The sequence below is a fragment of the Suncus etruscus genome, chromosome 17 (genome assembly GCF_024139225.1).
Source record: "Suncus etruscus isolate mSunEtr1 chromosome 17, mSunEtr1.pri.cur, whole genome shotgun sequence".
NCBI lineage: Eukaryota > Metazoa > Chordata > Mammalia > Eulipotyphla > Soricidae > Suncus > Suncus etruscus.
The window spans coordinates 58,654,429-58,668,678 of NC_064864.1; the positions used below are offsets into that span (position 1 = coordinate 58,654,429).

Consider the following 14,250-nt stretch of genomic DNA (forward strand, 5'->3'; position numbering starts at 1 on the left):
CAGGTCATCAGCTAATCCACTTTGCTCTCAAAAGAGTTAAGTGAGCTTGAAAAGTGAAATTCTATGTTTGCCCAAGCTATAGAAAGCAAGGATGTTTAATAAGGTTGCTGGTCCTTACAGACAAACCACCAGCAACTCTCTCAATAAGGAAACAAGGTAATAATATCTACCTGATATTTTTCCTTGATAATTAGGTAAATTTACATATGAAAACTATTCTAAGGCATCTGGACAAAAGTATGTGTAACTCCACCCTGGATTTAGGTGTAGCTACCTGAGACCCGCCCTTTTCTGGGAGGGGTCTTGGGAACTGGATATTAGGTGTAACCTTACCTGCAAGACCCCTCCCATTCTGGGGAGTAGTCTTGGAAGGTTATATAAAGCCTTTGACCCAGGGGATTAGGGTCTTTGCCTCTTTTGGTCTTTGACCAGCATGGAGGTCAAAGGAAGATGGCTGAAAGAAGTTAAGATGCAGGGCCAAGAATAACTAGTGCTTGAAAGGTTATGATGTAGGCCACACACATGTGGTGGATAGGGTATGAATAAAGCTGATGCTTCCTGATGCCTGCCTGTGAGTGAGTTCAATACCCGTCACTTTCCTGGACCCCAGACCCACTGGTTGATGGGAGATGAAGCCACGTGGCCAGAGCCTAAGAACAAAGGCCTCCATCCATCGCCATCCACTTCAATTATTAATTATTTAATACAACAAGTATGCAATTAAAATTTTTATGATTTTACTGTTATTATACTATTACTATTATTGTTATCATTTGCAAACCATCACATCTTTCTTTGCCCAAAGTACGGATTCTACCTACTTAGGTAGAGATAGCTTTAAAGGGCTGATACCCCAGCACTGCCTGGTCCCCAGAGCAACATCAGGAACACTGCTGACTGTAGTCGTTACCACCTCCAAGCTTAAAATTCTCTCAATTTATTTACCTTCCCAGATATGCATCCCTGATATCTATGTCTTAGGTCAAGAGTTTTGTGGTTGGTATAGCAATCATCCCCATATCCTTGGAGAGTGAAAGGCAAGAAGTATTAGGAATCCTCACTAGTTCACTTTATGGTCTAATCCTTAGATTTTGGGGGGTGGGGGTAGGAAAAATTTCCAGCCCAAAGTGTTACTACTCTGGTTTGTTTGTTTGTTTTTTCATTGAGTGAATAAATCTAGACTCTATTTCAATTTTAAAGTAAAATACTTTACTATCTGAATATTTACTTAAGATCAAGAAGAGAGGGGCCGGAGAGGTGGCGCTAGAGGTAAGGTGTCTGCCTTGCAAGCCTTAGTGTAGGAACGAGGTTCATTCCCCATCCCCCCCCCATATGGTTCCCCCAAGCCAGGAGCAATTTCTGGGCGCATAGCCAGGAGTAACCCCTGAGGGTCAAGCGGGTGTGGCCCAAACCAAAAAAAAAAAAATCAAGAAGAGAGAGGAATTCTCTACTCCCACTGCTTCACTTGACTAGCCTTTAAAAAAAAAAGAGAGAGGGTGGGAATGGAATATCTGAAAGTGTAAATTAAAAGTGGAGCTACTTTGTTTGAAGAAGGAATATGTCGAAGAATAGAATTTTCAGGGACAATTATAGTTAAGTTTAATCTATATTTAATTTATAATACAGAACAGTGCAAACACACCATGGTATTTGTTCAAATAATTTACTCACCTTGACTATGTCATATGCAAATGAGAGTTTGAATATCCAATCTATTTCATTATCTGAACTTCTCAAAACATCCTGAAAAATAGTTATTCAAAATGTTGCCAGTCACTCAATTTGAAGTGTCACACAGGTTTTATTCTGAGGATGATTTTGACTAGAAGTAATACAATTTAAATTGTAAGTATTCCTATAAAAGGGATCCTATTAATTATGTCACATAGTGCTAAGTTTTACAAATACATCCTTGTTCTCAGTTTAAAGTGGGTGATTAGGGGCCAGAATGATAGCACAGAGGTAAGGCTTTTGCCTTGCATGCACCAACACAGGACGGACGTCGGTTGGAAATACAGCATCCCATTTGGTCCCCCAATCTGCCAGAGGCAATTTCTGAGCACAGAGCCAGGAGTAATCCCTGAGTGCAGCCGGGTGTGACCAAAAATCAAGCAAAAAATTTTTTTAATTAATTAATTTGAAAAAGTGGATGATGGGCCCGGAGAGATAGCACAGCGGCGTTTGCCTTGCAAGCAGCCGATCCAGGACCAAAGGTGGTTGGTTCGAATCCCGGTGTCCCATATGGTCCCCCGTGCCTGCCAGGAGCTATTTCTGAGTAGACAGCCAGGAGTTACCCCTGAGCACCGCCGGGTGTGGCCCAAAAACCAAATGAATAAATAAATAAATAAATAAAGTGGATGATTATATATAATATGGTAAGAATGGCTCTGAAACACAAATCATAAGCAATTGGGATCTCTGAGATGAAACAGTTTGCATTTGGGCCGAAGAGATAGGACAGCGGTGGGCATTTGCCTTGAATGCAGTCAACCCAGGACAGACCTGGGTTCAATTCCTGGCATCCCATATGGTCCATAGAGCCTGCCAGGAGCGATTTCTGAGCGAAGTCAGGAGTAACTCCTGAGCGCCTCCAGGTGTGGCCCAAAAACAACAACCACAAAAAAGAAACAAAACTTAGTCTCTATCCAAAACAAGAAAAACAGGCAATTGCAACCCCACTCCTCCATTGAGACCCTCAAAAATATCGTTTCATTTTTGCATATTGACAAGGAACTTTTCTCAGATAATGAAGCAAAAGCATTGGAAAGGTTCTTTATTAGCTAATCAGAACTGGGATAAGTCCCCTTAAGACTTACCTTAAGACTCCCCTTTTTATAATACTGGGTGACAATACAGATGTTTGGTGGTTCTGGGCAAACACCAAAGAAGTGAACAATATTCTCATGCCTTAGTTCATACATCTGAAACAATAATGATAATGAACACTTACAGATCTAAGTGGTCTTCTGTTCCTAGGGTGAGGCTCTGTGATTGACACTTCTTCATTTAATTCTCTCAAGGACCTTTTGGAAAAATGATGGCTGATCCCATTTTAAAGATGAAGAAATAAGTGCATAAAGTAACAATTTGAAGAGCATATGTTGTATGCTCTGGATTTGTCAGGTAAGACAAGTAGTCTGAGTCTAGCAAGTAAACCAGAGGAATGATCAAAGTCTAGCCTTAGCTACAGGGATTCACTCAGAGCAAACACAGTAAAAGGGCCTCCCTGCTTCCCAGCACTTACGAGTATTGTTGCCAGCATGGAGGGCCCCATTGGAAGATCATGGACTGGGAATGAAAACAGACACCATGACCAGTTTTCAGGTGCCTGAATCAAGTTGAAGGGTGGCACACCTAATGTCTGGGCTATCAGGGGTAACAGCCTGAGCCGGAAAGATAGCATGGAGGTAAGCATTTGCTTTGCATGCAGAAGGACGATGGTTCAAATCCCAGCATCCCATATGGTTCCCCTGAGCCTGCCAGGAGCGATTTCTGAGCGTAGAGCAAGGAGTAACCCCTGAGTGCTGCCGGGTGTGACCCAAAAACCAAAAACAAAATAAAAGGGGGTAACAGCTTCCCAAACTTCTCCTTTGGATCCAGGGAGAGTGCACAATAGTGAGAAGGGGGGCTGGAAAATCAGGGCAACATATAGCTGGACTGCATCTCTCAGGGTGGAAGTGGGGTGGGGTGGGGGCTCACCAGCTGGATTTCCTGCAGAACTGATGGCTTCCTAACCCAGGCTTCTGCTTGGTCACCAACATAGCAAATGGCCACATGATTTCCCTGGAAGCAGAGACAAAGGGGAAGGTTCTTAGACCATGATGATTCAGAAAATGATTCCTCAGAAAGAGCCAACAAAGGGAGCAGGAGACTTAGAAGAAATTCATCTCTCTAGCAGGGGTCTCAAACTTGCGGCCCGCGAGTTGTTGCGGCCCTCCGTACAACATTTTGTGGCCCGCGGCTGGCCTTCAATTATGCGATTTTTTTAAATATATTTTTTATTTAAGTAACATGATCATAGTTGGGTTACAGTCATAAACAGAACACCCCCCTTCACCAGTGTGACATTACCCCCTCCCCCCTTCCCAACCCCTGCCTGTATTCGAGACAGGCATTCTACTACAGTTATTTGTTTTTAAGTTCAGTACATTGTATTTTTTTTCCTTAAAGGATAAGAGTAAAAAAAATATAGTAAAAAAAAAAAATATATATATATATATATAATAACGGCAATCGCCGTTGTTTGCATAGGTACAAAAAAATGGGGAAAATGGAAAAAAGTCCTGGACCTGATTACAAAAAGGCCTCAGCCCAGAAGTTTATTGGCATAAAACCGACTCTGGGGGGGCCGGGAAGGTGGCGCTAGAGGTAAGGCGTCTGCCTTGCAAGCGCTAGCGTAGGATGGACCACGGTTCGATCCTCCGGTGTCCCATATGGTCCCCCAAGCCAGGGGCGATTTCTGAGCGCATAGCCAGGAGTAACCCCTAACTTCTGAGCGTCAAACGGGAGTGGCACAAAAACCAAAAAAAAAAAAAAAACCGACTCTGGGTTCTAGGCATATCAGTCTGTCCAACCCGAGTCATTCTCCATGCTCCTGGTGAAACTTTTTCACACTTTAGCTATTGTTGGTATCAGATTCTTATATTTAAAGGCTCTGAATTCTGTGCATTTCTTTCATCAATGTCAGGATGATGTGGAGATCCTCTAGTTTCAGCATACCATTAAATGCAGAGCCATCTGCCCTGCATACAGACTGTTGCTGAGTCATCTGGGTGTTTGGGAGCACTCTTTGGAGTAAGTCAATGCCAAAGCAGTGGTAGGTCTTCCCTGGTACAGGCTTGGATCCTGGTAATATTATAGACAATTGTGGTTGTTTCCATAGATGGTATCCATTGTTCAGGTGTGTGTGGGCGATGCCCATTCTTCTGAGGCCTAAGCCAAATCATTATGCTAATGTTCAGGGTATAAGGCCTAACTGCATTACCAATAAATATGCGGTGTTTATTCGGTAAGTGAATAATTGCGAATACTGCGATATTTGAAGGCCAGCCGCGGGCCACAAAATGTTGTACAGAGGACAGCAACAACTCGCAGGCCATGAGTTTGAGACCCCTGCTAGTAAGGGATCACCAACTGCCAAGACTGGCCCTTAGTGTGACTACATGCAGGTACTTAACGCAGAAGACCATATTTAACTAGAAACAATGCAGTCTTTTTTTTTTTTAACAATGCAGTCTTTAGGCTTTTATAGCTACTTTCTTTCACTTATCATAGCAATTCTGAGATTCATTTGTGTTATTCCATATCAGTAGTTTGCCCTTTTCACAGGTGAGTACTGTATCTGTATCATTCCTACGTAAAAACCTGGCAACAGTCTTGATCCAGAAGGCCAATTAAATAAACATGGACTTTAGACCAAACCAAATGAAGTTTCTATAAGTAGGATGGAGGGAGGCAGTAGGGAGTTTTGAGTGCTTTGCTTAAGAATATGTGCGAGGGGGCCCGGAGAGATAGCACAGTGGCGTTTGCCTTGCAAGTAGCCGATCCAGGACCAAAGGTGGTTGGTTCGAATCCCGGTGTCCCATATGGTACCCTGTGGCTGCCAGGAGCTATTTCTGAGCAGACAGCCAGGAGTAATCCCTGAGCACCGCCGGGTGTGTCCCAAAAACTAAAAAAAAAAAAAGAAAAGAAAAGAAAAGAAAAAGAATATGTGCCAGGGCTGGAGAGATAGCATTGAGGTAAGGTGTTTGCCTTGCATGCAGAAGGATGGTGGTTCGAATCCTGGCATCCCATATGGTCCCCTGAGCCTGCCAAAAGTAATTTCTGAGTGTAGAGTCAGGAGTAATCCCTGAGTGTTGCCGGGTGTGACCCAAAAAAACAAAAAATAAAAAACATTAAAAAAAAAAAGAATATGTGTGCTGCAGCTGTAGGGCATTTACCTTGCAAGTGGCCAACCCAGGACAAAAGTTGTTCAAATCCTGGCATCCCATATGGTCCCCATGCCTGCCAGGATTGATTTCTGAGCACAGAGCCAAGAGTAACGAGTGCCACTGGCCCAAAATTAAAAAAAAAAAATCGTTCCCGGTTTCAGCACCAAAAAAAAATAAAAATAAAAAGAGTGTGTGTACCATCATATAGACAGCAAAGTACAGTGGTAGAGTGGTTGCTTTGCATGCAACCAACCTAGGATTGATCCATTTATGGTCCCCTGATACTTGCTAAACTTATCCCTAAGTACAGAGCCAGGAGAACACCTTGAGTACTATTAGATGTGCCTGTTCTCTCCACCCCCAAATAAAAAAGACAGAAGACACACAGAAACCCCAGTAGCTAGGTTTAAGAAATGGGAAGAGAATTGTCATCTTCATTGCTAAAGCAATCATTGGGAAAAAGAATATGGGAGGAATTACTTTCCCCAACTTTAAACTGTACTACAAAGCAACAGTTATCAAAACAGCATGGTATTGGAATAAGGATAGGTCCTCAGATCAGTGGAATAGGCTTGAATACTCAGAAAATGTTCCCCAGACATACAACCACCTAATTTTTGATAAAGGAGCAGGAAATCCTAAATGGAGCAGGGAAAGCCTCTTCAACAAGTGGTGTTGGCACAATTGGATAGCCACTTGCAAAAAATTGAACTTAGACCCCCAGCTAACATCATGTACGAAGGTAAAATCCAAATGGATTAAGGACCTCGATATCAGCCCCAAAACCATAAGTTATATAGAACAGCACATAGGCAAAACACTCCAGGACATTACAGGCATCTTCAAGGAGGAAACTGCACTCTCCAAGCAAGTGAAAGCAGAGATTAACAGATGGGAATATATTAAGCTGAGAAGCTTCTGCACCTCAAAGGAAATAGTGCCCAGGATACAAGAGCCACCCACTGAGTGGGAGAAACTATTCACCCAATACCCATCAGATAAGGGGCTAATCTCCAAAATATACAGGGCACTGACAGAACTTTACAAGAAAAAAACATCTAACCCCATCAAAAATGGGGAGAAGAAATGAACAGACACTTTGACAAAGAAGAAATACACATGGCCAAAAGACACATGAAAAAATGTTCCACATCACTAATCATCAGGGAGATGCAAATCAAAACAACGATGAGATACCACCTCACACCCCAGAGAATGGCACACATCACAAAGAATGAGAATAAACAGTGTTGGCGGGGATGTGGAGAGAAAGGAACTCTTATCCACTGCTGGTGGGAATGCCGTCTAGTTCAACCTTTATGGAAAGCGATATGGAGATTCCTCCAAAAACTGGAAATCGAGCTCCCATACGATCCAGCTATACCACTCCTAGGAATATACCCTAGGAACACAAAAATACAATACAAAAACCCCTTCCTTACACCTATATTCATTGCAGCACTATTTACCATAGCAAGACTCTGGAAACAACCAAGATGCCCTTCAACAGACGAATGGCTAAAGAAACTGTGGTACATATACACAATGGAATATTATGCAGCTGTCAGGAGAGATGAAGTCATGAAATTTTCCTATACATGGATGCACACGGAATCTATTATGCTGAGTAAAATAAGTCAGAGAGAGAGAGAAAAATGCAGAATGGTCTCACTCATCTATGGGTTTTAAGAAAAATGAAAGACACCCTTGTAATAATAATTTTCAGACACAAAAGAGAAAAGAGCTGGAAGTTCCAGCTCACCTCAGGAAGCTCACCACAAAGAGTGATGAGTTTAGTTAGGGAAATAACTACATTTTGAACTGTCCTAATAATGAGAATGTATGAGGAAAATGGAGAGCCTGTCTAGAGTACAGGCGGGGGTCGGGTGGGGCGAAGGGAGACTTGGGACATTGGTGATGGGAATGTTGCACTGGTGATGGGTGGTGTTCTTTACATGACTGAAACCCAAACACAATCATGTATGTAATTAAGGTGTTTAAATAAATTTTAAAAAAATGAAAAAAAAATGGGAAGAGAAACAAACTTTAAAAGTCTGCTCAATAGTCATAAGCGTGGATTGCTGGTTTTCATCTCTAAATAGGTAGTTGAACATAGTAAGTTTTGAGAAATGGTCATCCTTAAGGTGTTAAGAATGATAACTTTGGGCCGAAGTGATAGCACAGCAGTAGAGCGTTGGCCTTGCACACAGCTGACCCAGGACAGACCTGGGTTCAATACCCTGCATCCTATATGGTCCCCTGAGCCTGCCAGGAATGATTTCTGAGCACAGAGCCAAGAGTAACCCCTGAGCATCGCCAGATGTGGCCCCAGAACATACAAACAAACAAAAAGAATGGAAACTACCCAAGGGAGTCTTTATCATTTGAAAGCACAAATTATACTTAAAAAATAAGTTCACTTGTAAAGGGATGACTTGGCTCCAGTATTTGCTGTGCCACTAGAGAGCAAGAAAGACCTCTAATGGAAGAGTAAGGAAGATTCCTGCTTGAAGACCAAGGAAAATCCTTGCTTGAAGAGTTCTTCCCTGGGATGTAAATGCCCAGAGAGAAATTAGTTTTTACTTCACATCATTTCTTCCTGCCAAAGGGTTTGAGACAGGCAGACAAAATGTTTCGCGTTTAGAAAGGTGGGCTGGGGGGGCCGGAGAGATAGCATGGAAGTAAGGCATCTGCCTTGCCTGCAGAAGGTCAGTGGTTCAAATCCCAGCATCCCATATGGTCTCCCGAGCCTGCCAGGAGCGATTCCTGAGCGTAGAGCCAGGAGTAACCCCTGAGCGCTACCTGGTGTGACCCCCCAAAAAATAAGTGAACTTCATAGAAAGGTGAACAGGAATGAGTTGCATACTTTGTAGCTTCCACCTTCTACCATGCAGAAGCACTGGACCCCACAACTGAATCAGCAGTACCCAAGTGCTGAGGACCAAATCAAATAATTTATGTTCAAGTATGGCAGATTCTAGTTTACTCCCCTAACCACTAGTCCTCACGGGCTCTTCCCCTAAATTTTCAGTATGTGACATGTAAAATTCAGGGTGCTGGTCACTATTAATGGTGCAGTGAGGCCACTATCCTAGACTGTAAGATGAGCAACATTTCCCTCCCTGAAAAAATCCTAATTTATCTAAATTTATCCTAAATTATCTCACTTAGAAGCCAGTTTAAGAATCATGGGAGATTAATAGGGAAAATATAGATCTCAAGTGTCCCAGCCCCTCTTCTGCATTTTAACAAGAGCCCTGAGGGCTTGACATACAGAGTGGAGTTTGAGAAGTACCAGCCTGGAGTCACAAGATTACTTTGGCTCTTGCTTGGAGAAGGGCCCCTGATTTAGAACACCCCAATTCAGAGCATCAGCCTGCCAGAAAGGCCTTGCAGAGAACAGAACAAACACTACAGACTACATACTTCCAGCTTGCCTGCACACATACCTTGTAAAGTCCGACTGGAGCATAAAATACTCCTTCCCCAAGCTGACTCCTGAGCAAGGAGGAGACATCGGCAGAAACCGTTGCACTTGACGAGTTGCTTGGGTTCCCTCTCGACACAGGCGTGTCTTGTGGGGATGGCTGTAGGACAGGACACAATGCGGTGACTCTTGAGCCTGACTGAGTATAGAAGAGACCTTACATGTGCAAGAGAGGAGGGCCTCAGTAACCAAAAATGTGCAGGAAGAGCCACATTTCTGATCTCAGCATGAGCATTGGCTGCAGTCCACACACTCTTGCTCTTGGACCTCCAATAACCAGGTGGGGTCAGGCTGACCATATTAAGGAGCTATTTCTGAACTGAGCAGAGGTGTGACCTGATTTTCTGTTCTTCCAGGGGCACCTAACCATGCTACCTCCCTTTCTGGACCCATAGGCTCTCCCCAATATCTGGAGAACAAGGAACCCCAGGTGTCCAGTAGTCTTGCCCAAAACAAGGGAGCTGGAAATAGCTGCTTTGATAGAAGAAGGAAGAGAAGGACAAGGAGCACTCTCCAGCTCACCTCAAACAGTCCACCATTTATCCAAGTCCCAAAACCTAGGAATGACCTATTCATGACCCCCAGTTTTGGGTCTTAGCTTTTTCAAGCTCCCTAACTTGGTACCTACCAAGTTCCATTTTACTGTTTTGTTTTATTGTTTTATTTTGTGTTCATTTTTGTTTTTGATTTTTGGGGTTTTTTGTTTTTTGGTTTTTGGGTCACACCCGACATTGCTCAGGGGTTCCTCCTGGCTCTATGCTCAGAAATTGCCCCAAGGGACCATATGGGATGCCAGATTTGAACCACTGTCCTTCTGCATGAAAGACAAATGCCTTACCTCCATGCTATCTCTCTGGCCTCTTGTGTTTGTTTTTTAAGTCATAACCTTATTAACAACTTTATAAATCATGATGTTTACCTTTTGTAGAAATGGTGAGAAAAAAAGTCATAGCTTATTTCTTGAATGAACAATATATGCAAGAATAAAAAAAAACTGAATAGGGACTGGTGTGATAACAGTGGTAGGACATTTGCCTTGCACACAGCTGACCCAGGATGAACCCAGGTTCAATTCCAAGCATCTCTTATGGTCCCCTGAGCCTGCCAGGAGAGATTTCTGCAGAGCCAGGAATAACCCCTGAGTGCTGCTGGATGTGACCCCAAAACCAAAATAAATAAATAAATAAACAAATAAATAAATGAAACTTAATAGCACAAACTGCATTTTATGGGAAAAAGCCAATACAACTGTCAAAATATCTGCATTAATGTAAGTGCCCATTAGAACATGTCTAGATGCTTTTGTGTAACTTCAGCTCTTTTACATAAAAGCAATATATTAGTACACTTTATTTTTGCTTGGAGATCATCAACACTCACATATTTTTTTCATTACATTATCTGATGCAATAGTAGATTGCTATATCTTAATATTTTGAGCTACATTTATTCTGGAGAAAGTATTATTTGAAGTTCTAAAATTACTGTTCTTTGTGGCAAAGCAATTATACAATACTCAAGGCACTTACCTTTTTTTTTTTTTTTGTGTGTGTGTTTTTTGGGTCACACCCGGCAGTGCTCAGGGGTTACTCCTGGCTCCATGCTCAGAAATTGCTCCTGGCAGGCACGGGGGACCATATGGGACGCCGGGATTCGAACCGATGACCTTCTGCATGAAAGGAAAACGCCTTACCTCCATGCTATCTCTCCGGCCCCAAGGCACTTACCTTTTACATGACCAACCTGGATTTGATCCTATATTATCCCCTGCGCACTAACAGGACTAATTCCTTAGTGTAGAATTACAGCCCTTTACAATGGGCTTGAATGGTGGTGGAAGGATGGAGGTGCCTTTCTCTGCCATCCCAGGCCACGTGGCTCTACAACCCCCTTCAGCAGGCAGGATTCTGGGTCCAGGAGAGCGGCCCCATCCACCACATGTGTGGTCTATCTTAACCATTTACGCATGCTATCCTTAGCTTGCCCTTCGTCTTAGCCAGGGGTCTTCAAACTTTTTAAAGTGGGGGCCGGATTATGGTCCCTTAGAGAGCTGGAGGGCCGGACTATACAAGCTACTAATTCCTACTCACACTGCACATATCTTATATAAATAAAATGAAAACCATTTATAAACAAACAGATCATGCACCAGTATTTCAATGGGAACTGTGGGCCTGCTTTTGGCTAATGAGATGGTCAATGTCCAGTTCCGTATTTGTCACTGCCAGCCATAACAAGTGATGCAAGTGGGCATCAGTTAATCTTGATCTAGTTGGAGATTTTAGATGTTTCATTCTTGAAAAGGTCTGTTCACAGGCATAAGTGCTACCAAAGATGGTTACCATTTTCAGTGCATGGTTCCTGATATTTGGATATACACTGAGTGTATATGCTGCAGGTATCTTGGCAACCAAACAGTGCTCTCTGCTGGCAGGCCTGATCAGATTCCTCTGCGGGCCGCATGTGGCCCGCAGGCCGTAGTTTGAAGACCCCTGGTCTTAGCCTTTTCCAGCCATGTCTCCTCCTCTTACCTCTCCATGCTGGCAAATTCCTTAATCTTTTTTTGTCCCTTAGGCAAAACCTTGTATAACCTTCCAAGACCCCTCCCAAGGAATGGGAGGGTCTAGCAGGTAAAGTTATTCGTAGCAAGACCCCTCCCAGGAATGGGTCTTGCAGGTAAGATCAAGTTACACAGGAAGAATGGGGAGATGGGTTACACTGAGAGCAGAGTCAGGAATAACTTCTGAGCATTGCTGGTGTAGTTTCTCTCCTCCAAAAAAAAAAAGGCTAATCTTTGAAATAAAATTTAGGCCAGTGGTAGGTCTTAAACACACACAAAAAATAGAATTCCATTCTCCTCTCCAGGAGTAAATTTTTTTTTTTTTTTTTGGTTTTTGGACCACACCCGGTATTGCTCAGGGGTTACTGTCTGCTCAGAAATAGCTCCTGGCAGGCACGGGGAGCCATATGGGACACCAGGATTCGAACCAACCACCTTTGGTCCTGGATCGGCTGCTTGCAAGGCAAACGCCACTGTGCTATCTCTCAGGGCCCCATATTTTTTAATCAAAGTATAGGATGAAGGAAGGAAGGAAGGAAGGAAGGAAGGAAGGAAGGAAGGAAGGAAGGAAGGAAGGAAGGAAGGAAGGAAGGAAGGAAGGAAGGAAGGAAGGAAGGAAGGAAGGAAGGAAGGAAGGAAGGAAGGAAGGAAGGAAGGAAGGAAGGAAGGAAGGAAGGAAGGAATAATTAAAAAAATTCAAGCTCGAGGGGCTGGAGAAATAGCATGGAGGTAGGGCGTTTGTCTTGCATGCAGAAGGACAGTGGTTCAAATCCTGGCATTCCATATGGTCCCCCGAGCCTACCAGGAGCGATTTCTGGGCATAGAGCCAGGAGTAACCCCTGAGCGCTGCTGAGTATGACCCCAAAACTAAAAAAAAAAAATTTCAAGCTCTTAAATGTGTAAGAAATGACCAAGACAGCATTTCTGGAAATACTCCAAACATATTGCATATACCAATTAAATAAGGTCATGCTTATTCATCCTGTACCTCACTCTTGGCCCAGGGTACCCCATATATTAGCCTACCCAATATAGGTTTTTGTTTTGCATAGCCCATGTATTTTTGCTTCCCTGGCTACCACTAACATGCCCACTATTCCCCAAAGTAATCCCTTTTCTGAAGCCTTCAGCATGTAGAAACTTTTTTTTTTTTTTTTGGTTTTTGGGCCACACCCGTTTGACACTCAGGGGTTACTCCTGGCTATGTGCTCAGAAATCGCCCCTGGCTTGGGCGGACCATATGGGACACCGGGGGATCGAACCGCGGTCCGTTCCTTGGCTAGCGCTTGCAAGGCAGACACCCTACCCCCAGCGCCACCTTCCCGGCCCCAGCATGTAGAAACTTTTAGTCCCTCCAGCCCCAGGGCTTACTGGACACACATATGGGATCCCTTCAAAGGCACCTCATTTATGCTAAATCCCCAGTTAGTCTCTATGCTGGACAAATAGTTTATTAATGATACTCAAATGAACCTTCTCAGATCAGCTACAGAGTCAAGTGTGACTTTGAAAGTAACATTAATATTTAAGCAAAACTCAGGAGGTCTTATACACATGAGTGACAGAGTCAAAGGGGATGTTAGAGACTCTGACATCTGATATTCCTAGAGGCCTTCAGTCAGAAGCAGAGATCCTCTGAGAGTGCTCACTCTCCAAAGGAGTCTCCCCAGTGCTCATGAACAAGATCCCTGAGAGCCCAGCAGGGAGCAGGAGCTGGAGTGCCAGGGCCACAGGGGACACTTACCTTGCTCTGGGGCAGGACAGTGATGTCCTCATAATTGATTTGCCACCAAGTGTCTTTGTTTTGCTGCTGCAGCTTTCTCCTCTGCATCCATGAAATCAGCCCTCTGAGGACAACTCCCAGGGTGGTGATCAGGAGGGTGGTGGTGAGAAGTGCAACAGTCAGGCCTGGAGGGCAGAGACAAGCCTCCCTGGAGCAGAGTGAGCTCAGCAAGGGTGTGTGGCGCAAATGTCAAAGACCCTGATTCACTCTGATGGATCTTCCAGGAATCCCACCCATCCTCTGGTTCCCATGGTAACTGCACTCACCAAGCCCTTTGGATAGAAACTTGCATCAGACAGAAGCAATGGTGATGGTTTCTTCCCATTAAACATATATGGGGGGGGGGGCACAGAAAGATAGCTTAGTGGTAGGACATTTGCACACGGCCAACCCAGGACAGACCCCGGGTTCAATCCCATATGGTACCCTGAGACAGCCCAGAGCGATTTCTGAGTACAGAGCCAGGACTAACTCCTAAGCATGCAGGGTG

At 43.8% G+C, this 14,250-nt stretch overlaps 1 protein-coding gene across 1 annotated transcript in view; it reads right to left on the reverse strand.

Annotated features, from left to right (window-relative positions):
* LOC126033456 (guanylate cyclase 2G-like) overlaps nt 1–14,250 on the reverse strand; it is a 49,371-nt gene that overhangs the window by 21,300 nt on the left and 13,821 nt on the right. Inside the window, exons 8-12 of the mRNA XM_049790432.1 lie at nt 13,722–13,885; nt 9,380–9,517; nt 3,700–3,783; nt 2,817–2,921; nt 1,672–1,743 (exon numbers count right to left, since the gene is read on the reverse strand). Of these exons, the coding sequence (XP_049646389.1) occupies nt 1,672–1,743; nt 2,817–2,921; nt 3,700–3,783; nt 9,380–9,517; nt 13,722–13,885 (563 nt within the window). The remainder of the gene's footprint in view (nt 1–1,671; nt 1,744–2,816; nt 2,922–3,699; nt 3,784–9,379; nt 9,518–13,721; nt 13,886–14,250) is intronic.